Raw genomic sequence first — 22,865 nt, 5'->3', positions numbered from 1 at the left:
ATGGGGATAGATTTGTGATGTTTAAATCTAGTGCTGTTTAATATAGTACTATCTATGTGATTGAACACCTCTAACCCTCACACTTTTTGTTATTCCACCACTTTCTATTTATCTTTGGCTGACTGTATTAAGCAAAGGCAAGCAAACACACGTGCACACACACATATATAAATATGCACATCATGTACTGTATCTTATGTGTCTTATGTGTTGCAATAAAAATAGCTCATTCTCTGAACATCAATAGATTTGATGACAGAGTCTGATGACTCTCTGGTCCCAAGGTTTAGAAAAAAAATTCATTACAATTTGGATTTTAAAGTAAACGTTACTCTGCCTACCTGCCAACAGAACAATGCTACTTGTTTCCATCTGCTCTCAGTATTTTTGCCAAGTAAAATGAACAGCTTCCCTGTAACTGCATGTCTAAAATACACACGCATATATATATATTTTTCATGAAATAGATTATTCTATCGACTTTTCTTTTCCTCTTTGATGGAGCAACATTCCAAAGAAAACCCTAACAATCACCCATTCAGGACTTTCTTTCCTTGTCTCTGCTCCCCTCCCTCCATTTCATGCAGACAACAAAAGCCTGTGTGCTGTGAGTGCCTCAGGTCCCCCCCCCCCCCCTTTCTTCTTTTGCCACTTCAAATGCTGGCTTTAAAAACAACAATCATGCTAAGTGATTTATCACTGCCTTGATCCAGAGATCAGAGCAGACTCTTTACCAGGAGGAGCCCCTTCGATTCGGTCACGCGTTGCTGGTGTTTTGCTGAAATGCAGCGTACTGCCTCTTTAAGTTTGCAGTACCCTTTGTGTTTTCCAAGTTCTGGATGCAGGAATTCTCCATCTCGCAGCCCTCTCGAGCTTCTCTATTTGCCATGTCACTGCAAGGTGACAGCTGAGCAATGGCCTTCCCCGGTGTTGTGATAATTGAAAAGTGTGATGGCTGGCTGCTGGTGTAACGACCATCTGTGAGTCTGAGTGGTTTGGTGAGTGTTGCATTCGTGGGCGGGGAGGTCGAGGGTTATGTGAGAGCCAGACAGCCTTCCCTGGGGAGCTGTTAACACCTCATAGATGCCAAAAGGCCCCAAGATGGCCCCTTTGCAGAGCCAAGGCTCCTAATGAGAAAGAGGGTGATTATCCCACTGTGTGGTAAATATGAGCATGTGTTGCTGTGAATCCGTAAGACAGTAAGAAGGAAGCGAAATGCAATGGAAATATGGTTGAAAAAGATGATCACAAATGGTTTGCAAGCACAGGTTTTTAATGCAGAAGCTTACATCATCACTACTGAACTGTCGGAATGTGATTGTGATCCTTTAACATTATTGTAGACGGAAAATCCATTGGCCATAAAGACAATTAATAATGAAATGATTATTCAGTTACACAGCTGATCCACCAAACATGAGTTTGGAAAAAATAAAAACACAAAAGGAAAATAATAGACGTCAAGTTTAGTCAATATCACTGGGCACCGCTAAATAAAAAACAAAGCTATAGTGTTAATGGTGGTTGGTGAGACCTTAACCAACATGAAAATCAGTGGATCTCATGCACACTCTTCCTGGGTAACGTCTGTATAGAGTGCTTCAATGGTTTCATTCAAAATGACAAACATCCACATGGCGGCAGTGAGAGGAAGAGCTGAGTGATACATTACCCAATGCATTTCTAATATGAATGCTGCTGAATGCATTTCAGTCAACCATTGCAGACAGATTACTAGATATTGCATTCCTGTCTTAGAATTAAATGAAGAAATAATTATGCAGCTTGCGGAGAGTAATGGGAAGGTGGAGCCGTGATGGATTTGATTAAAGATGTCAGTGAAAACACACGCTAATGACCGTGTTGATTAGTTAGATTGCTCTAATGCGGCTGCGGATGCCATTAATCTGCAACATAAAACAAAAATCTCGTGTTGGTCAGTGCTGTGTTTGCAGTTTGTTTACTTTTGTGTGTGTGCCATCATGATGCTTCCACCCTCTGCCTTTTCTTTTTTTTTTATCCTCTCCAGTCACTCACTTAAAGATTGACAAAGTTTGCTTTTATGCTTTTCTGATTATACAAAATCCCTTTTCTTACTGATCAGGAGTCAGAAATCAAATAATCAATTTATTTTTAGATAGTCAGACAAAATAAATATCTCCAGCTCTGCAGCTGATCTTCGTTCACATCACCGTTTGCTTTTCCATTCCAACCTCCACAAGCCTCACCCACTGTAGGATGTCATTAAATTAACACATTGCCATAATTGATTGATAACTGTACCACAGATAATCCACTGTGCCCCTCCGCCCCCTCGCATCCTTTCCCTGCTTCAGGGGTCCCAAAATGAAAAAAAGTACACCGCTTCTTTCCTGCATACATTTGCACACACGCACTGAGCGGCCTCCCCTCTGTTGCTGCTCCATTAGGTCTGAATTGTAGTTGTGATGTGTGGGACCCAAGGGAGGTGTTATTGTCAGACCTGATTTACTCAGCACCATCTGACATGACGCTGGAGGGCGTGTGTGCGTGTGTGCGTGTGTGTGAGAGCCTTCCATATGAAAGACAACAGGCGTCCTGACAGGCTTAGAGTCCTTTACAGAGAGGACAGTTAAAAGCAACAGTTTAAAAGCAGCTGCAAGCGATGGGCAGCACCAACAGTCAGTGGGATTTCATATTCAACATCATTTCCATTTTACAAATGTTTCAGTTTTTGTTTACAAATGCCACAGTTTTTTTCATCGTGATTAAAAAAAAGAGAGAATCATCAGACATAGATACTTTTTCTATTAATGTTTAATTTAAAAAAAATTGATTAATTTGGAGAATTTTGCCCCCCAATGCATTTCGAGGTTTGATGTTTTTAGATTTATGATTGAATTTGCATGGTAGAATGTAGAACCCATATTATCACAATCTGGTTGGACAAATCAAAAGCGCCCTTTGCTCAATAGGTTATGAATGTAATATGACAGGAAATTACTCCATTCGATGGCTTTAAATATCAAGTAAAAGCAGTATACACTCTCTAATGCTCTATGTTCTTTTACACAATAAAGTCAGGAGTAAAATTAATGTTGATAAAGAAAAAAAAAACCACAACAACAAATGTTGAGCATGTTTGTTGAGCTGGTATTTTCATTGATGAACGCAAACACGCTTGATTACACAAACACAGTTATGAGTAATACAGAAAACGAAAATACTGTCCTGTCAGAAACAGCTTTTATTGTATAATTTATATGTTATAATAATATACAAATGTTTTAGATATGCAGATATGAAATGTATTTGAATGTAATTATTTTTCTTTTCATTTTATATCTGAAAGTAACACTGAAGAATGAAAATATGATCAGATAAGTTTTTTTTATCAATTCTAATGATTCTCATGCTTAGAAATGGATCGGAAGGTTTCCTGTCCGTGTAATACGACATGAGGTTACAGAGCCAGAACGTGGCTAATTGACATCAGGGGGAGTCTGTGGACAGGAGCAACATCTTGCCTGTCTAAGACACAGCATGACACACATTCTCCCAACAAACAACAATTAGTCATTTTTTACATTTTTCTGCACAGTGCCTCCTGCACATAGCGATTAGAGTGGCCTGATCTGCAGGCTCTCATCTGAGATCCATCATGAAAGTGAACAAAGATAACAAACTTTACAGTCAGCGCTCATAGGACAAGAGCTTTATTAAGGAAGGGCAGAATGACTTGTAAATATTGTGTAGCTCAACAGCAGTATAGGCTGTCATACTTTCCGTTCACTAATTCCCAAAATGTTCTACGCTTGTCATAGAAATCCCTCTCAGGAGTCAAGAACCATGTGGCCATTTTGATTGAGAACAACACATTTTATTTTTGCTATCAGTTCTTGATGATACTAGTTATTTCTTTCTCAGATATTCCTTTTTACTTGTTCCTTCCAAGTGAAATAGAAATGGATTATCTTTGTAAATGCCGCTGTATTAAATTACACTTCTCTATTTTCTTCCCTTCTTTCTCACAACATTTTCCCACCACTTACTCACTTGTTGCAAGGCTGTTAGTAAACCCATCTGACAAATTGCATACTCAACTTAATCTAATTCTTACCTCAGAAAATGGTGGATTTTAAACTCAATCTGAAAGAGTGGGTTGAGGTAATCCCAGTTATTTGCTTTAAAGAGTTTGTACAACAGCCACACCTGCTGCGAAATAAGCCGGGAAGTGAAGGTAATGCAAAGCATAACTCACTCAGTATTAATTTGACAAATCTAATTTTTACAAATGCCTGTAGCTGTGCTGCAAGTTTCACTCTTCAACTGTCTTAAATAGAAACGCTGCTAGATGTTGTGTGAAGCAAAGTGCTTCCCAACTGCAACAAATCATCATTTATAACACCGAATACAAATATCCTGCAAACTGACCAAAGCGGACATGGTAGGAAAATGAACACAGCCTTTGACGCTTCACTCTCACCCCCTCACTGTCTTTACCAAACACTCTTTGGGTCAGGTTACACACCTGTTGCTTTTGCGAGGCAACAATGATACCTGCCACTCAGCTGGAAGGGCTCAGCTGAATATCCTGTCCGGTGTTCCTTTTCTTGTTGTCGGGAACCCGAGGAGCAGAGCAGGCAGCCTTTAATAGCAGAGGAAGCTGCAGGTTGCAGTTCAAAAGTTAAGGTATGATGAGAGCCGGCTCTTGTCATTATACATGTCAGATTTAAAAGTTGTGTAAGAAAGATTATTTACTTAATTGATCTTCAAATTGAAAATAAATGAAATTACACCATGTGGCTTAAAAGCACACTATTTTATTTTGTTTATAGAGTTGACCCGTACTGCATAAGTGCAGCACTAATGTATTTAAATGTATACAGAGAGGTACAGAGAATCCTCAGAAATGCATTCAAATAAACCAACTTGCTTTTAATCAGGAAGGACTAATGGCTAAAGAAAAAAGAAAAAGACAATGCAACAACTTCATATCAATAGCAACAGTATGCTGCGTTATCAAGAATCTTCACAGTAAGAGCATAGTTAATGTGTTCAGATCTTAAAACGCACGATACAAAGAGTGTGAGAGAATTCTGGAAGGTTTGACAATACCACAGATGACATCTAATGACACCTCATTCTGGCTAATCTAGAGCTAAGGTCTCAGCCCGTACCATAAATGAGTCTAATATTTTTTTTTATAGATACATAAGCATGATAATTTGATAATCATATATTAGCTTTAGTCTTTCTGGAATAAATTTTGACAATATGATAAACCAAAGTACAGCTCTTGGGGAGTGTAACGCATCAGTGTGTTTGTAAAAAAGAAGTAAAAAAGTCCGTCAATAAAATAATACCTGTTGTAATAAAACATGGTAATGATCCCATCATCAGCTGGGGCTGCTTGGTGCAGGAGGCATTGAATGTAATGTATTGAGGAAATGAGAACATTGCCAAATATATGTTGTAAAATTGGAAACAAGTGTCAGATAACCACTTTTTTAGGTAAAGGGTCTGGTGTGCCTCTGCAGAAGCACACATCCATCAACTTCAAAGAATGGCTGATTGTTTTACCGCCTTTCTTAAGAGCTTGAACACATACCTGTGAAGAACTATGTGAAACTACCAGAAAACAAGTGCAAAAAGCTTCTAAAATCCAACTAGAAATGTTCAGAGGCTGTCATTGTTATCAAATAGTCCGTAACACGTAGTGAAGAGAATTAATGATTAGGTACAGGTACAATTTGTATTTGTCAAAGTTATGCACGTGCTAGTTTTGTTTTTGTTATTATTTTTGTTCAGTGATCATTGATAATCAATTTGAAAACCTGCAAATACAAAATTGTTTTATTTGTTGGCAGTAATTCGAACAAGAAGAAACCCTTGCAGTGCTGCTCTGCTAAAGGTAAGGTGCCCAAATGAGCACACAGTCAGACAACAATGTTTCTCAGTTTCCACATTTGATACAGAACGTCGTCATATCCTTTTTGAGCAAACATCACGGCCCCACGGGTAAAACTCACAAATGGAAAGCCTTTGGAAGAACACAGCAAAAAGATATAAGAGGCCACATTCATGAATAAATAAATGACGTTCTACGTCCATCTATACACACTTTTGAGAAACTGTTTTAAATGCAAAGACATAAACATGCAAGTGCACACACTCACACTGGCATCCACTCTCACACACACACACAAACAAACACACATATTCACTGTTTAATCTATTTAATTGAACCTGACTTTGAATAACTAAACAAATGAGGAAATTCACAAGGGGCACTCGATCCCTTCTTGGATAATGGATTGGAGATTCCTTTCCCATAGGGGCATTTGGGCAAACAAGACCCAGTAATCTCTGGATTGATGAGTTGACTGCATCAAATTTCTCTGCTAAAGAGCTGTTGAACCCCTGATACAGTGTTGGTAGTTAGCCAGATACTCAATTTGCAGACACAGGCAGAACTGCAGGCTTGCTCTGGTTTCACTATCATGTGATGTGCTGTAGATATGCGAGATAAATATGTAGGATATCTGCTGCATGCCATGTTTAAGATAAATGTAGACAATGACAGCCTTGTTTGTTGGCTGCTGTTTTCATATATTGTTTGTATTTTCATATAATAGAATTTTAAGTTCCACAAATGACTTAAAATATTTCCAAAATATATGAGTGTTTCTGCAGTTGTTTAAAAATGTTCCCAAATAATAATCTTCCCAAATGCTCAAGGTAAGAAATGACCTTTGAGGGCACTTATCACTCATTGCATCCCATTTGTTGCATTTGCAGACCAATAAGAAAAGGATCAAACTCCATCTTGAATTAGGTGACAAATTTATTAAAGTCCTGCCATTTAATTATGAATCATCATCATTACCAGAGGGAATAAATAATACATAAAACATTTTCCACATAAACAAACATGTACATCAGAACCCCAGGTGCTACAGCTCTGCCGTGGGGTGGTAGAACGAAACGAACAAGATACATCTGAGAACACACAAATGCATAGAAGTAATTGGACCCCTAGGTACCATTTAAGACAACATCTACATTTTTGTCTAAATCCCTGTTGAAGAATGTACAAAGTCCTCATGCCCAGGTGCTTATTTATATCCAAGAGGATGTTTGTATAAAAATAAAGTCTCCACAATGATAAACCATTATATATTCATATATAGACATTTGGCAACAACCAGACATTTAAAGACTTTGAATGTTGAACTGGATGCTTCATCTGAACACAATGAAGTCAACAAAGAAAGATGGGATGAGAGGTGAATAAATGAGAGTTACTGAAAATCCAAATATTGAATGTCTAAATATTTCAAGTCTTTGTCTGTGGTCTATGTTGTTTTAAAAAAGCTAATAGTAGTGTCTGAAAATTGAATATTTTTTGAAAGATTTCTTGTTTTGCATAAAGTCTTAAAACTGAAAGACAAAGGGTAGGCCAAGTGCTTTACAGTGGACATTTTCCTACTTGCTTCCATTTAGATCACGAATATCGAACTGATCAATATGTCTGAGATATTGCTGAAATCCAACCACAGCGGTCCCCTGCTTTACACAATCATTGTCCTGTGTGACTATTTTCCACTTCTTAAATCCAACAGAAGACACGAAAAAAGAAAATTAGAGAGTCAAGTTTTTTTTTGTTGACCAATCAGAACTGTCCATGGTCCACCTCGTCTAGCCAGGATGCAGGACTAGCAGGAAAATCTGGGTATCCACCGCTGCTGCCGGTGGAGAGGTCCGAGCTAGGGCCATTCGCTGCTCCCATGGAAACCCTCACAGCAGGGTTGATCCCAGTTCCGCTGCCCTGGGTCATGATAGAAAGGCCAGAATCAGGGTAAACGAGGCTGGAAATGAGAGGCTGGTGTCTGGGTAGTGCCTGAAGTGACCCAGGTGACTGGGGGAGGCCGTAGGGGCTGTTGGAACGGATGTCGTGAAACTGGTCTTGAGAGGAGAGCACGCCATGTTCTAGAGGGAAGGAGCTGTGGTTATTACCCCCTTGGCGGCCCGCCATGGCTGGAGAAGACTCACTCAGGCTGCTGTAAATGCCATTAGTATGGCCAAGATCTGACATGGGAGGTTCATCTGTGAAAAAGAAATAAAGTAAAGGTAAAGTTAGTTTGATATGTTTGCATTCAATTTCTTCTATATTTCACCCAAAGTAGCCACCACAAGAGTACTTAAAATAGCTAAATTAATTAATCATAATGGAGTCAACACGATCAATGGATTAATTCACTGGGCAAAGTATATCTGTACAAGACTGGATACTGGCGTCAGTGGTGTTAATATACCACAGCTTTTGAATTACACTTTGTGAAGTCATCCGTTAGTGACTGGACCAACAAGCTTGTTTTGCTTGCATGGAGAGCCCCTATCTGTAAACCTTTGTTCAATTAAGTGATATTCTAAATACCAAAAAAAAAAAAAAAAGTAATGCATGTCTCCATCTGGTTAGCATTCACAACAATTTAAGTTGGGATTCTGCAGGCGACATCATTGTTTTTAATTGTCAGATTTTCGACAATTTTGTGTTTACTTCATGAGTTTTTTTCAAACCAATGGAAAGAACATGTCTAAAAAACAATTTTACATGTTCATGCTGTTATATTTGGTCTAATAAACATTATTGCGTTATAACCCATTTGTGCGTTTTCAGCACAGTCTGTATAAAATCGTTTTGTTAATGTTATGTTAGTAAATGTGATTTCCTACATTTGTGAGGAATTTTAAAATATTGATTTTTCTCTTAATTCTGCTTTTGTTGAAATACCCGATTTACAGACTGTCATATTCAGCTCCTAAAGACAAAAATGAAACAAATTCAAGAAATTTCAACCTGGTTTTCAGAGCTGTGTTACAGCAAGAAATGCAAGAAGAAATATATACAAATTTGATAAGTGCTTCCTCATTTGAACACTCAAACATGCACTGTCAAAACTATTTGTAATTAATAAACAAATTCCAAAAAGTTTTATCTATCGATAAATAACTGGTAAAGCTTTAAAAGAATACAGATGAGCTGAAAACAAAGCACAATATGCACTATGCTAATTTGTTAAATTCTGCTTATTGCTGACAGAGTTGTTCATGGGGAAATTATGCCTTTAAATTAGGGAGATAAAATATCCTTTTCAAAAAGCATCATCTTTGTAATTCCTGGTTATTTGCAAGTTTAGCGTCTAAAGAAAATATGGCAATAAACCAGCATGAACCGTAGGAGAGCCGTGGCACTGGTGGATAGAATACAGATGTTATCAAGAGGACTTTTTTTTTTTCCCCATTGAAAAGGCAAACATTCTGATAGTTACTGTAGGAACAGAACGGATGTGGATAATATACCTAAGCACATAATAAGGCAATTGAATGGAATGATGTTATATTTTTGTAATGTATTTGCTATTTACTGCCATTAGATGTGAATTTTTTTTTTTTTTTTTGAGTGGTTGACTTTACCTGTGAAGGACACTTCAGCATCACTGTCCATGCCCTCCTCCTGGATGCTGTCTTTGTCAGATTTGGAGCTTCCTCTTGACCTCTTCATATTGCGAAAGTACTGTCCCCATCGCTGCCGCCCAGCGTCTTTCTTCAGCCTTTTCTCTTTTGCTCGCCTGTTTTGAAACCAAACCTGATGGGAAAAAGAGGCAAGATGTCATGTTTGTCAAGGCTTTTGACAATTCAACAGAACAGATGTATTTACCACTATTTCCACGAGAGAGAAAAAAGGCCAAGTATAAGAAGGAGGGGAAATAAAGTTACTTTTTAAAATCTGCTATAAGAATGACTTGTTCATAATGTATTGGGAAAAAATAATTAAAAAACATACATTTATTACGTTAATGTATGCAAAGTAGAATGTTGCAAACACAATGGACAATGCAGAACACCATCTGCATCACACAGTGATAAAACAACAAGGTGTCTTCAGCCAGAGGCTTCTTCAGCATCAAATAATACAGGAGATCATTCCTGTTCACAGCAATGCCTCTGCACAATTACTTTCCCACAATTGCTAACAACTAATAACTGTTTTTATTCTTTATGCATTAAAAATAATTTCCCACTTCGGGATTAATAAAGTATTTTCAAATTCAGTTCAATACCATTCTCTTTGCTTAATTTATACCTCTCAGCCTACAATAGCCACTGTGATTCAGACAGCACACTTCCCACACACTGGTTAAATCCCATAATATTCTCTTTTCCTGATGCCTGTTTCAAAGCATTTAAATAAAATGAATGTTCAAGGACTGTCTGGACACCACTTCATGCCTCTGAAAGTCCAAGAGGGAGACTGGAGCAGTGACACTGTGCAGTAACCTTGGGACCAGCCTCCCCTCAATCAGATTTATCACGCATTTAATTAACTTCACTTCAAGTTGTCTTCACCTAAGGGAGCAGACAAGTCAGCGTGCTGATAGCTTAGATTATTATTTTTTTTTTTTCTGTACTAGCTTTTGATCTGAACTAAATTTTGTTAAGACACTGCATGCAGCTCACCTGCAGTTTGTTGTCTAAATTTAAGCTGCTTTTATTTTTCATCCTTTGATCTTGAACAGAAAATGAATCAATTTCAGCCAGGAGCTACAAAAAAACACGCGCTTTGCATTCTTCTTAATGATATTCCATCTTGAGTGAACCCTCTTCACCTCTTCCCTTTCACTGAATAATGAGGAGCATTTTAGTGGCTTCTGTCCCTACTTTTGTCCTTGCAAATAAAACAATATATATGACCAACACCTAGCAACCGGTGTGAGGCTCTTCAGCTGCAGACAATGTGCGAAGGGCCCTCTTAGCATTGTTAACGAGCCTGGATTTAAACCATGCTGACTTTCATGTGGACTTCATTTTACTCCATCTAGTCGTAAATCCCTCCACCCAACACACACACACACTTGGTCGTACAGTACGCTTGTGCCAGATCAGCTACAATTGTCCCTTGATAATGAAGTCAGGACACTAATGGAATAGCCCTTAATGGATAATAATATACTTTACCTGCACAACCCGCATATCCAGACCCGTCTCTGATGATAGCTGCTCTCGGACGTGACGGGCTGGTTTGGGAGAGTTGTTGTAGGCGTTCTTCAGTGTCTCCAGTTGTTTAGCAGTGATGGTTGTGCGTGGCCTTTTTGCAGTTGAGTCTGCCTCTGAAATTAGGACACACAACTTGTCAAAAAACACTGTACAGACCCCAATCTAACTAGAAATTTTGATCTATTTCATTATTCTTTTGATTTTTTTATTTGTCGGGGGTTGATGGAAATGGATGTGCATGTAAAGATTAAACTGACAACCAAAGCAACAAATTACAGACTTAATGTAATTATGATATATACATATAGTATAATAATGTAATATTCCTATTCATTTTGCATCTCACATTGTTTAAACTTATTTCATAACTTCATTATAGAACAAATATGACTACTGAAATTATCATTTTTCCCCATTCAGTTCCTGGGATAAATTCTTTAGGAGCACCCTAGGTCAGCCATGTAAAAATATTTAACAGAATCCTATTCACCACAGCAACTAAAAGCCCAAGACTGGTTTATGCATACTTGCATCATTTCTGCACATCTGTTCTCCCCCACAGACAAACGCAAAACCATCATCCAAATGGATGCAGCCCCAAGTAATTGCACCCTGTCATTAGCAAAATAAACGTGTGTGTTTTTTGCAAAAACTTATGTTAACTCGTTGCATAAATCAGCACAGTAAATTCACAACAAACAGATGGGGAGATAAAAACTTGACCATGCCCAGTCTGGCCCACCAGGAATGAGCCTGCTGGGATTTCCAGTTATGTGAGGAAATATTAAAGAGAATATCCAGGGAACGTGTTATGGGCCGTTGGCCTGTTCCTTTACATGTCGTTTCAAAAAGTCTACGACTACTACTACTATGCAATACATTCTGAAATTATGCCATTAATTAAAAAAAAAGAAAAGAAAAGGAATTCAGTAGTGTAACATTTGTACATTTTCCAAAGGATATGCGTTATGTGAAGCTGCTCTGTGCACGGAATGAAATGTACAGTATAGGAAAGTATATAAAAAAAATGTTTTTGTTTTTTATCTGCGTAAAGTGACATTTTAAAGCCTGCACTGTGATTAAAATATTTGGAAATGCTGATGAGCAAAATAGATACCTTAATTCAGGCAGAAAAAACGCATTTAATTGGGGGTCAATTATATTCAATAAGCATGAACACGTTTGTGTCCTGGTGCACTTGTTCCGGTGTGTTTTCAGCTTTATTTAAACGTTTGTGTCTTACCTGTTCATTTCACAATAAAACTGAAATTTGTGAAAATTAATCTTTTATGTGGAGACTTCAATTTAACTGAGACTAGAAAAAAAAGTCTAATTTTTTTATTAGAAGATCCTTTATTTAAAAAACAAAAACAAAAACATATGTACATCAAACTCCTTGCTATCAATTATCTGCCACACCTATAACATGTGCACATATGATACATGAATATTTTCTGTAAATAATGCACACACAGGGACAGGGTTACTGTAAATATGCGCACCCAGAGGAGTCACGGAGTTCCCGTCTTTTCCCACACATATGCGCGCATCTTTCTGTCTGTTTCTCCACCAGACCCCCATCTCCGTCACCGCACAAAGAGTTATTGAAAGCTGATCCCTTCAAGTGCAGAGTGCAAGTGTAAGCTTCGTGGCCCCCGCTTCTCGCAGTTTAGTATCGATTGGGTTGCGCAATTAGCGCGGTTGGGTCAGAGTTTATGGATGACCTCACTGTCACGTCAAACACACAATTCCAGGTAGATGATTAAAGGGTATCAAGGCTACAGAGCCTATAAAATGAAGCTGTCTGCCGACAATTTTCTGCGTTTGTCTTTGTTATTATTTTCAGGCGAGTGATGGGAAACGCTAAGACCAGCTCACCTCTCTGTTTGGCGGTCTCGTAGTCGGCCTTGCAGACCAGCCTGCTGTCCTCCATCAGATAGTATTCGTCACCTGTGGCCAGCTGCCTCTTGCACACGATGCAGGCAAAACAGTGCAGGTGGTAGACGAAGTCCTGCGCTCTCCTCACCACCTGGGTGGGCGGTATCCCCTGCTGACAGGCCGCGCATTTGGTCCCGAATCTCCTTTGGGGATATTAGAGGGTCTCCATCAATACATTATAAAGCAGCGTGTGTACTTATCGTGAAATACTGACAAAACTGATTTTCGAAGAGAATTTTTTAATATAGGCCTAATCTTTTTTCTTCTGGAAGCACTCACTTGAAGAAATCGTCTTTGCAGTACACGCTGTCGCCCCTGCTGAAGCATTTTTCCGCCAGTTGTGCCTGACAGTCGCTGCATTTTAGGCACTTGCTGTGCCAGTGGCGATCCAGCACTTTGAGGATGAAGCGGTCTACTATGTGTTGACTGCAGCCTGCGCATACTGGGATTTCTGCAGGAGAAAAACAGGGGAAATGTCAGCATTTTAGTCATTTCAGCATGGTCAAATGATCCCGCTCATAAGCTTAGAATGTGTACAACAGCTGCCAAAGTTACAATAATAATCTGTCAGTGGAGACAACTGCTTATCCACGACTCCCAATAATGACAGCAGCTTGCGATCAGAAGCGTTGGAAACTCTAAAGCGCATCTACGACGAGGGCTTTCTTTCTTTCTTTCTTTCGTAATGAGCGTCAATTTACCTAGATTTCTTTTTTGCTTCTTTTTTTTCTGTTTGCCTATTCCACTCGCAAGACCCCCGTTTATTTTTCTGTATTTCAAGCTGCTCAATTTTCATTTGCAAATCATCGTGGAAACACACTGAGTGGATGTATCAAATAAACTCTTACAAGCGGAACACATAGAAAGCAAAGTTACTGAAAACGCCCATGCGTCTGCATTTAACTCCGTTAGTGACTGAGCCGGGTGGGTTGAGTCCCGATAGGCCCAGCTGTCAGATATATATTTAAAAGAAAACACGAAAAAAAAAAGACAATGACCGGTTTTCACTTCCATAGGCTACGTGTGTTTTTTACACAGATCTCCACACTGTACTTAATATTATTTAACAGTTCTCATTTCTCCATGTCCACACCGTCCCCACGTTTTGGTGCTGGGACTTGGAATATATGGTAGCTTATTACAGGTGGCAAAATTAAATTAATTCACTTCAAAAATCTGCCATAAAACCACACGCTGACCAGGCTCACATAGCGACCGATGACTACTTGATTTAATTACAGATCATGTGATAAATTATACAACGAGAGTAAACCAGGGCCGTGGGCACCCCCCGACCCCTCCCCACAGAAAAAAAACATCTTAATATATGCACGATATAAATAGACCTTATCACGTTTGACATCACTTAAGAATGCATTGTCTACCAACAAATGAACAATGTTACTGTGTGAGAAAAACATCCAATTTAACTGTCTAAATTGTCTAAGGAAATTTACACATCTCTTAAAGAGTTACATCCCAAAACCACGAATTAAGATCAGTTCTAGATGCAATAGATCGAAAAGGCAACGTGGCACTAAAATTGATTTCTTCGTATTTTAGCAAACAATCCTTCAAAGCAACGAGGACGCATCGAGGCAGCAGCTTTCTGTGACATTTAGACGGTTTGATACAAATAAAGGAAGTCTGACATGCAAGGAGAGACGTTATTCGGCCTCTTTATTACTAATTAAAAGAAGCGCAACCACTTCATATTCCATCCGTGCAAGGAATCGCGCTCCCATTGTTCTGTCGCGGACGATTCATAAAACATTGACGAGCCATTTCGTCTTGCATCACCAGCAAGCCCTGCACAAGTGCGGTGGCGGCCACGTCGAGCACAGGTGTATCCAGCTCATCACTTATTCAGTGCGCTCGGTAAAACTAGAAAGCTGCGGCCTGTGGTCTCGGAGCTCGAACCAACACGGCGTCCAAGCAATTAGCGCACCTTAAGGCCCACTCGGAATATTGAAATTGTAAATGCTTACAAATCCCAATGGAAATTTGATTTGGTGGTGATGTTATATGCAGCACTCAGTCATTTAGTAATAACCCCTTCATAACTGTTTAAGTAAATGATAAAAGGACGATCATTGTGTAATAATGAGCAAAGAAAACTATTCTAAAACTTTAACAAATTGACAAAGATTTCCTGTATTCTCCACACCATCCACGTGTCTGAAGATGCACAACAAATAGTCTGTAAGAGTGAAAAATGCGTAAAAGAAAAAAACCCAAAACATTTCCAAATTTACCTTTCAAAAGCGTGCGCTAAAAACACGAACAATCATCACTGAGATCAAAGGTTACAACATGAAGAATAGACGTCCAGAGTCAATATAGGCGAAAATGACACGTCCCCCCCTCATATCACCAACTTAAACGGTCCCGCTGGGAAACAATTTGCTCAAATTAAAGCGCATTAAACATCGAGATTATATAACCCACTCAACACGTGGCCAACAGATATCAACTAAACTGAAAGGCCTGGTGTATGAGGGCAGACTCTGCACACACACTATATAGCCTACTAGTGCAGCATGAATAGTAATAAAGGAAAGTAATTATATATTTTAATGCGTTTACCTTTCCGCAACTCGTTACTGTGTGACAGCAGAGCGAGGAGCATCTCCGGGTTATTTGGTGCCTCTTTAGGAGAGTTGAGCTCACCACGTCCATCCATTGCTCATGATTTACGCTTACATCAACGCAAGCCCGTCTTGCTCGTGTCTATCCACACACGCACACGCTCACGAACGGCAGGAGTTGTCAAATTTGTGCAGCAAGAGTCCTGAACGGGGCACAGGCGCGTGAGGTTGCATGGGAGTTTGCTTTTATGCTTCCCCTCCGTTGAAGCCTGAGCAGGATTACGCTGCGCCGTTTCCCGGGCGACAGGGAGATAGATCAACATCACCTACTGAGCCTACCTTACCCGGAAGAAGAAGAAGAAGCAAGAGGTGAGGTGAGAAACCAGTAGAGTTTCAGCGCACAGGGACGCCTTACAATGATCCCTCAGACTTCTCTAACAAGGAAACTATTTATTTTCTTCTCCCCCACTTTTACTTTGGCTGCCAAGATGGAAAAAAACAAAAAACCTCAAGAATCCACTTCAGCCTGTTCTCGCTTTTTCCATTCTCAAGCGGAATGTGACTAAAATAACATTTTTGGCTGATCCCCAATAAAGAGGAATGAAAGCGAATGCTTGTATCGTATTGTGAGAAGCATTCAATGAGTTGTTCACACTTAGAACAATTTCTCCCTATGCTGACCAACTGCCACAATTGCAAACACATGTACAGGACACTGGGTGTAAATAATCCAAGTTTGGAAACCGAACCAGTGCAAGAACGTAAGCCCATATCTGTAACACCATGGAAAAAAAAAAAAAAGGAATATCCTCTCTACTATGAAGCTACCTTATAAATTCATTTTTAAAACTGTTTCCAGTTCAAAAGTGCCACGAGTGAAATTAATACTTTAAATTAATAATCGTTTTTATTTATTATTGTCACTGTTGCTGTAGTAATTGTATTTTACATTTATAGGACATTTACCTGTGATATATTTTACAGACTGGTCAAATATTGCAGTCTATCCACTTTGTATGAGAATATAAATAAATGATGAAAAAATATACCAAGAAATACTCACACACACGCTCGTGCACACACGCGGTCTTGCTTTCATGTGTGCTGAGTGCGCAAAGGCGAGTGTTTATTTAGGGGAGAGATTGGCTGTTCAATAACGTGTTGATCGGGCCGGTACCCCAATGAATTTTATTGACACTGATCTTTGGCTCAAAAGAGCGCCTGGGGAAATCACTGGTAGTGCCACAACCGGCCGGACCGCTGATGAATCTAAAATCAATGTCCCATTTGCCTGTATTTTCAGAAGTATATGAAAGGCGTTTTGGAGAAAGGTGTGGGGTTCATGGGTGCCCCTTTTACATTTCAGCTTTGTAATATTTTTTTTTATGTCACATTGATCGCTCGCTTTTGAGGGGGTGAGCCGACAGTAATGTGACAACAAAGCCATAAAATGGCTATCAGAGTGATGGTCAGTCAGTTAGGGAAAGGACCAAAGATTATTAAAAACCCAACAAGCGATCCACCTTTTGGGAAGCTACGGACTACTTATACAAAACACCATTAATCTATCCTTCTTTGGGTGAAAACCAGCTCAGACGCCACCACCACCTTCACTGCAGGTGTCCCACCTGTCAGGGCAGAAATGCCACACCTGTTGAGCACGCTTGTGTGGCACGGGAAGCGGAGGGGAGCGGCTTTGCGCCTGCTCGCAGTCTGTCGTTCATCCGCACAGAGGCTGCCGTCTCCTCAGCGGATCCGGTGGTGTCTCCATATCCGCTCCCTGCGCTCTGCGCTCCCGTGACAACTGCCGGCGGTGGTGTGAAATGACAGCACGCGCATAACATCTGCTCGTGTGATTCACAAACAATGAGGGCTCATTACGGATTCATAACGTCTCCGGCAAAAGAGGCACCTCTAAACAGTCTGTTAACATCAGCATGACTTGCCAATTTTAGGATTTCCACAACTTTTATCTCACCCTTTCACCACTTTGCATTTAAGGCCCATTTCACTGTAAATTACTCGACAAAAATAACTTTCTAAGTCTGCAGCCTTTCTTGAGAGTGTATTTGTTTTTCAGAGTGGATTTATAGATTTTACAGCACCTATTTCATGGTTGTCAAAGACATTATTCGGTCCCGCTGTGCTGATTTTCCGCATTATCCGCGATTTCACCCTGGAGTTAGGGACACGGATCCCAGGACGTCAGCAAAAACTCTGCACTTCTTGTAATTAATATCTGCTTTTGCCCAAACTCAATTTTTAGTCGATAGCCTTGTAACTTCAGAAAATAGCAAAATTGTGACTTACCTTGGCCTGAATTGTACCGGGAAAAATTCCCGGTGTTTTGACAACTTGACCCCGGGTGTTCAAGCAGCATTTTGAAGATGCTCCAAGTGAAGAAAACGGCGATTTGAAACAAAACCTTAACAAGCTGCTCAGTATCGTCGGCGGACTCAACTCCGCACTTTCTTGGCAATTTATCCTCTTGAGAGTGAGTTGAGGTCTATTCGATGACAGCCTAATTCAGAAAAATGTTGAAACGGACTCGACCTTTTTCCTTTCGTCAGCCTCCGAGAACTGGAGCTTTGAATATTCATCAAGTTGCTCTTTGATACCTTGTTTGATAAGTTCGCTATGAGAGGCGGGGGACAGTGGACAAGCGGCTGACCGTTAGCCGCGTCAGCTGACCCGAGTGTGAGCCTGCAGCCTGAAACTTAACTTCAACCAAAATAACCGGCGGTCAGCGTTGCCTCTGTCCAGAGTGCTGAAAGGGGAGTTTCTCTGAGAAGGCTGCAGGGGTGTGTGCTGCTCTAATATCCCCAGAGGCTATCTTTAAGCACGCTCACAACTACACACCCTCGCCCTCGCCCTCCCCTCTCTCTCTCCTTATCTATGTTGCGTTGCACGTGTCTGTCTTTCAACGCGCACAATGGGGCAATTGGGCATTGTTATTGTGCGTTTCCATTGCTGCGTCTTTCTTTTGTTAGTTTAAAAATAGACATTAATGGCAGGAACGGATGGAGTGTAATGGCCGTTATCTTACACGGTAGGCTATAGTGTAACTGTACATTTTTAAAAGACAGATATTCTACAATCAGTATTGGTTGACAAGTGCTGACAGTGCTGGAGTTTGATTTAAACAACAACATTAGAATAATCACACTAGTATTTTTTCATTTTTTTTTGCACTGTCTGTAGCTAGGTAGAATAAATTAACTAGTATGTATGAGTGACATAGTAAACAAACACACGCTTACCCATAGCCGCCTATTTGGCTGTGTGCCATGTCTCATTCATTTGAGACTGTGCCAATTAGGACCGTAACGCATGTTCTGACGTAGTGCTACAGCTTTGATTCAATTTTATTCGCACAGCACGCAGCCAACGAGTGCTGTAAGCCAATTAGAACCACGGTGCTCTTCATTAGTCAACCCAGGGTAATTAAGAGTCCCAAAATTGCAAACAAATGAACAAAGTTTGCCCTCTCTTATCTTCAGGAACCCTAACACGCTCTTTGAGGCCATTTTGACATTTACAAGTGAAGGTATGTTTTCACGAACGAGTCTTTGTGTTTTCATGGGCATCAACGTCTGATAAACAAGTAAACATAGATTTCTGCGCAGATTAAGGGAGAACTGTTTGTAAATCTGGAAGGACTTCTACGCAGTAGGCTAACAAGAATCCTAAAGCCAACGCAGCTGCAGGAGCTTAGACGACAAACACAAACAAGATCACTGCTTTCCTTTTCCTCTCATCCACTCAGAGAGGGAGGTATTTTCCAACGGTCCTTGGTAGTGTTCTGTTTACATGGTGAAAATATGAATGTAGTATGTAACCTATGTCAACCTATGTTGTATATGGAGAGAACCTCAAACATTGAGAATAAGTTATCTATTAAGCTATGTGGCCACTATTAATTTATTTATTCATTCTTTTGGTATTGCAGAACTATCATTCCTCTTTTGTAAGGATCAGGAAGGACATTTTGTGGTCAGAATAAAGTATAAAATTGAAATTATATGAAATATAGTTAAGGTACCTTTACATGAAAGCACTCCTTTCCCTGACTTTAAAAAAAAAAACCCTTTCATGAATATTATGATGAGGCATGCTTCTAAAGTATGCCTGGGTTCTTATACTGATTTGTTTGTACACTGCAGAACCTACAGAGCATCATCACAGAAAATTGGTAAAGCGTTTACACACCTGCGTCCCACTTGAGAAAGCAGCTGCAATCAGCCTCTAATGGTCCTCCATAAAAATGCTGCCTTTTGCACCTATGACAACTTGATTTTTGACCTTGATTAGCTGGTGCAGCCATCTCAAAAGTGCCATGTGGATGAGGGTTACTTCAAAAGAACAAATGACATGTTTCATGTGAGACCTGTTGTTGTTCAAGTGGAGACTCTTGCCTGAAAGAGAGTTTTATAAATGCAGCTATTCACTCAAATCTGGAGTGATTTAATAATCATAGCAAATAAAATCGATGTGAATTTCTATTCGTATGCTTAGATTATTTAATTTGGAGCAGATATATACCCCAATTTCCCCATTTTTTCCCACAAGTAGAAAAAAAAATCGAAATTGTCTGTTTCAAGCTTGTTCAAGTCATAATTAGATAGTGACTAAATTTCTATATGTTTAGCCAAATTCTTTTGACAGAAATCTAGAATACATTTTTTTTCTTTTTCCTTTTTTTTTTTTTTTAGATCAAGGCCAGGCAGATAAAGAGACAATACAATGTAATTTCAAGGTCCAAATTGAAAAGAATTCAAACAGCATTTTTCCCATAATGCAATCAATTTATCTCAGATTTACTTCTTTAAACATTTTGGACTTTACAACAAAAAGTGACTGTTGGTATTCATGCTTATGTGTTTAGATGCACATTAGAGAACATGGCCTTGCTTTGTATATGTGTGCCATTGTACATGCTTGCATATGTCCCCAAGTGGCCTTGTGTCCTTAATTGTGTGCATGTACTGTATGTGCATGCATGTTGTGTGCATGCAATTGCATATACACAGTTGAGGTAAGCGGCTGAGTGTCACTGCGGGGGGTCCATGTGCACCCATGCCACCCCTCTGACACCAGGCAGCCATTGTGCTCCTGTCATGATCCATCATGTCCTCCAAAGACTGGCCTTGTCCATGAGGGAGGGGACCAATCACACGCCTCATTACCCAGGCTTGGTTACTCCTAAAGAGAGTATAGTCCCAAGACACCTCAGCCTGTTGCTGCGTGAAGAGAAAGAGGAAGAGCGCAAATGTGTGTGAATGGTATAGAAATAGAAAAAGAGAAAACTTTTTGAATGTGGATGTCAAAGATGGCAAAATATGTTAATCTGAGTGACTTGACTTTGAACGTGCAAAGGAATGGCAGAAAACTATTATGTCGATGCTGCACATTCATTTGTCATAGGGGGATATTCGAATATTGCCAGTATTAGAACACAACTGGAAACCAAAATTTCAACTTGGCTAAGTTGGAGATTGCTCAGTAGTGCAAACAGTCATTTACATTAGAAACAAAACACTTTTTGTCGGCGGAGGAACCGGCATCTAGTTTTCAGCCATAGCAAGCAGCTCTCATTGTTCCGAAATGGCTCCATCTGGCAAGGTTTCACTGACCAGGCCAGCCGAGGCTCGCAACCCCCAGCAGCTGGCTAAACTGCCCAACCGCTTCTCCGCTTGGCCTTCGGACTAACTGATACTCTGGTGGCTTTACCCCACAAACATACACAAACGCACATACAAGCACACATGAGTAACTGTCCGCCGGCCTTCCAGTCTTGGGGTCAGCTGGCTTGAGCCAAAAGAGGGGAGGGAGGTATGTTGGGACGGGTGGTGTGGGCTGAACAGGGTGACACCATTTAGGCCTTTGTTATTCCTCAAGAGAACTAGAGAAATGGGTCAAAAGTGTTTTGAGAGCACTGCAAGACCTGTGAAATGATCTTTGGACATTCAAAGATTTGGAAAAAAATTACAAATGCTCCAACCTGTGACTCAAAATATTCTCCACTTTTAGAGCACAGGGAATTCTCATGCTTCTTCATCAATTATGTCCTTAACTCAACAGCTGGCCCTTAAGAGCTGAATGCAGGTTTCATTATTTGGTACGAGGGCCTGCTCTAGGCTAAAAAGGCTGCCACCTCTGGCCATCATCAACCCCTCTTAATATTGATATGCTAATGATGAACAACATAAGAGACAAAGCTTGACTGCTACCACTGGAAACCAGTACAATGGCCATTCAGTGAGTCTTTGACACTTTTACCACCCAACATGTGTCCCCAGTTTCATGCACAGACAATAAAGGCCAACAACTGCCGATCCATTTATATGGGGGATGCTGTTACTCAGTTCTGATGGACCGTCTGGGCTCCTGACTGGTTATGCTGTCTTTGTCCTTGGTGGGAAGTATCGGCTTTTTACAGCAATGATAAGCCAATCCAAAAGCAGCCACCATGCCTGAGGGGTCAGAGTTCAAACCTGTCTGGCAGAGCCCAGGTTTGACCTAGAGTGTCCTTACAGATGTTGGCCTGCTGTGAGGTCTTTCTGGTTTGTAGGTGGTATGCTTATGTCAAAAACAGAGACAATAGGGAACATTACAAAGCTTAACAGATATGAGCTTTACATTTATTAGATGGTTTGAAGAGCAACCAAAACAGCTTTGGGGGTATTAATTGTATATTTCTCTAGTTTTGATGAGAGATAGATTTTGGAAAAAAGAGGTAATCATGCTACTATATATGCTGTCCAACATCCTTGTCTACTCTTTTTTTGTCAGAACCAAATATAGCATAGTCTAGTCTAGTCTGCCTCTACACCAGATTTCTGTTTTTTTAAATGGAGGCCACATAGCGAGCTGCTTAAAGTGGATATGGCATGATCATTTCCAGAAGTGTAACTTTTAATTTTTGGTACCTCTAGATTAGCCTTTCAATCTTCAAACTCCAAATAATTTGTAATTACCCCAGAAAGATGTTCACAAATACATTTGTGGGCTAGGAAGCTATGACAACACACCTACAAGTCTTCTGATTCTGAACAAGAACACCCACTATGTTTCCAAGGAACACAGACCATGAGATCCAACCATACGTGTTAGAACCAGAATCGGATCCTACCCTGAACATCAAAAGAAGACAGCATGACAAACTGCCACAACAAAGATTACACCTCCGTGTTTCTGAGTGGTTGTATATGCAACAAATGGATACGTTCACTTATCTTGTTTATAAATGTATCAACGTAAATGGATGGTGGCCCCCTTGGCTGCCTTTTCTCTCTGTGT

The 22,865-nt window shown here is 40.0% G+C and overlaps 1 protein-coding gene across 3 annotated transcripts; it reads right to left on the bottom strand.

Annotated features, from left to right (window-relative positions):
- Nucleotides 1-6,808: 6,808 nt before the first annotated feature.
- lhx3 (LIM homeobox 3) lies at nt 6,809-18,354 on the bottom strand. Of its 3 annotated transcripts, none has more exons than XM_075455960.1 (6): nt 17,877-18,354; nt 13,258-13,429; nt 12,919-13,121; nt 11,002-11,153; nt 9,460-9,631; nt 6,809-8,088 (listed from the first exon to the last, which is right to left on the bottom strand). In XM_075455960.1, exons 1-6 carry the CDS (start codon nt 17,944-17,946, stop codon nt 7,655-7,657), a joined length of 1,203 nt encoding a protein of 400 aa, XP_075312075.1. In that variant the 5' UTR covers nt 17,947-18,354; the 3' UTR covers nt 6,809-7,654. The 3 variants fall into 3 exon arrangements, with proteins under 3 accessions (XP_075312075.1, XP_075312073.1, XP_075312072.1); XM_075455958.1 differs by lacking the exon at nt 17,877-18,354 and adding an exon at nt 15,565-16,150 and having other exon boundaries at nt 12,919-13,118; XM_075455957.1 differs by lacking the exon at nt 17,877-18,354 and adding an exon at nt 15,565-16,146.
- Between the last annotated feature and the right edge of the window lie 4,511 nt (nt 18,355-22,865).

Source organism: Odontesthes bonariensis, chromosome 22 (assembly GCF_027942865.1).
Source record: "Odontesthes bonariensis isolate fOdoBon6 chromosome 22, fOdoBon6.hap1, whole genome shotgun sequence".
Lineage (NCBI taxonomy): Eukaryota > Metazoa > Chordata > Actinopteri > Atheriniformes > Atherinopsidae > Odontesthes > Odontesthes bonariensis.
Note: the sequence above shows the minus strand (reverse complement) of the source record. Positions and strands in the feature narration are given on the sequence as shown.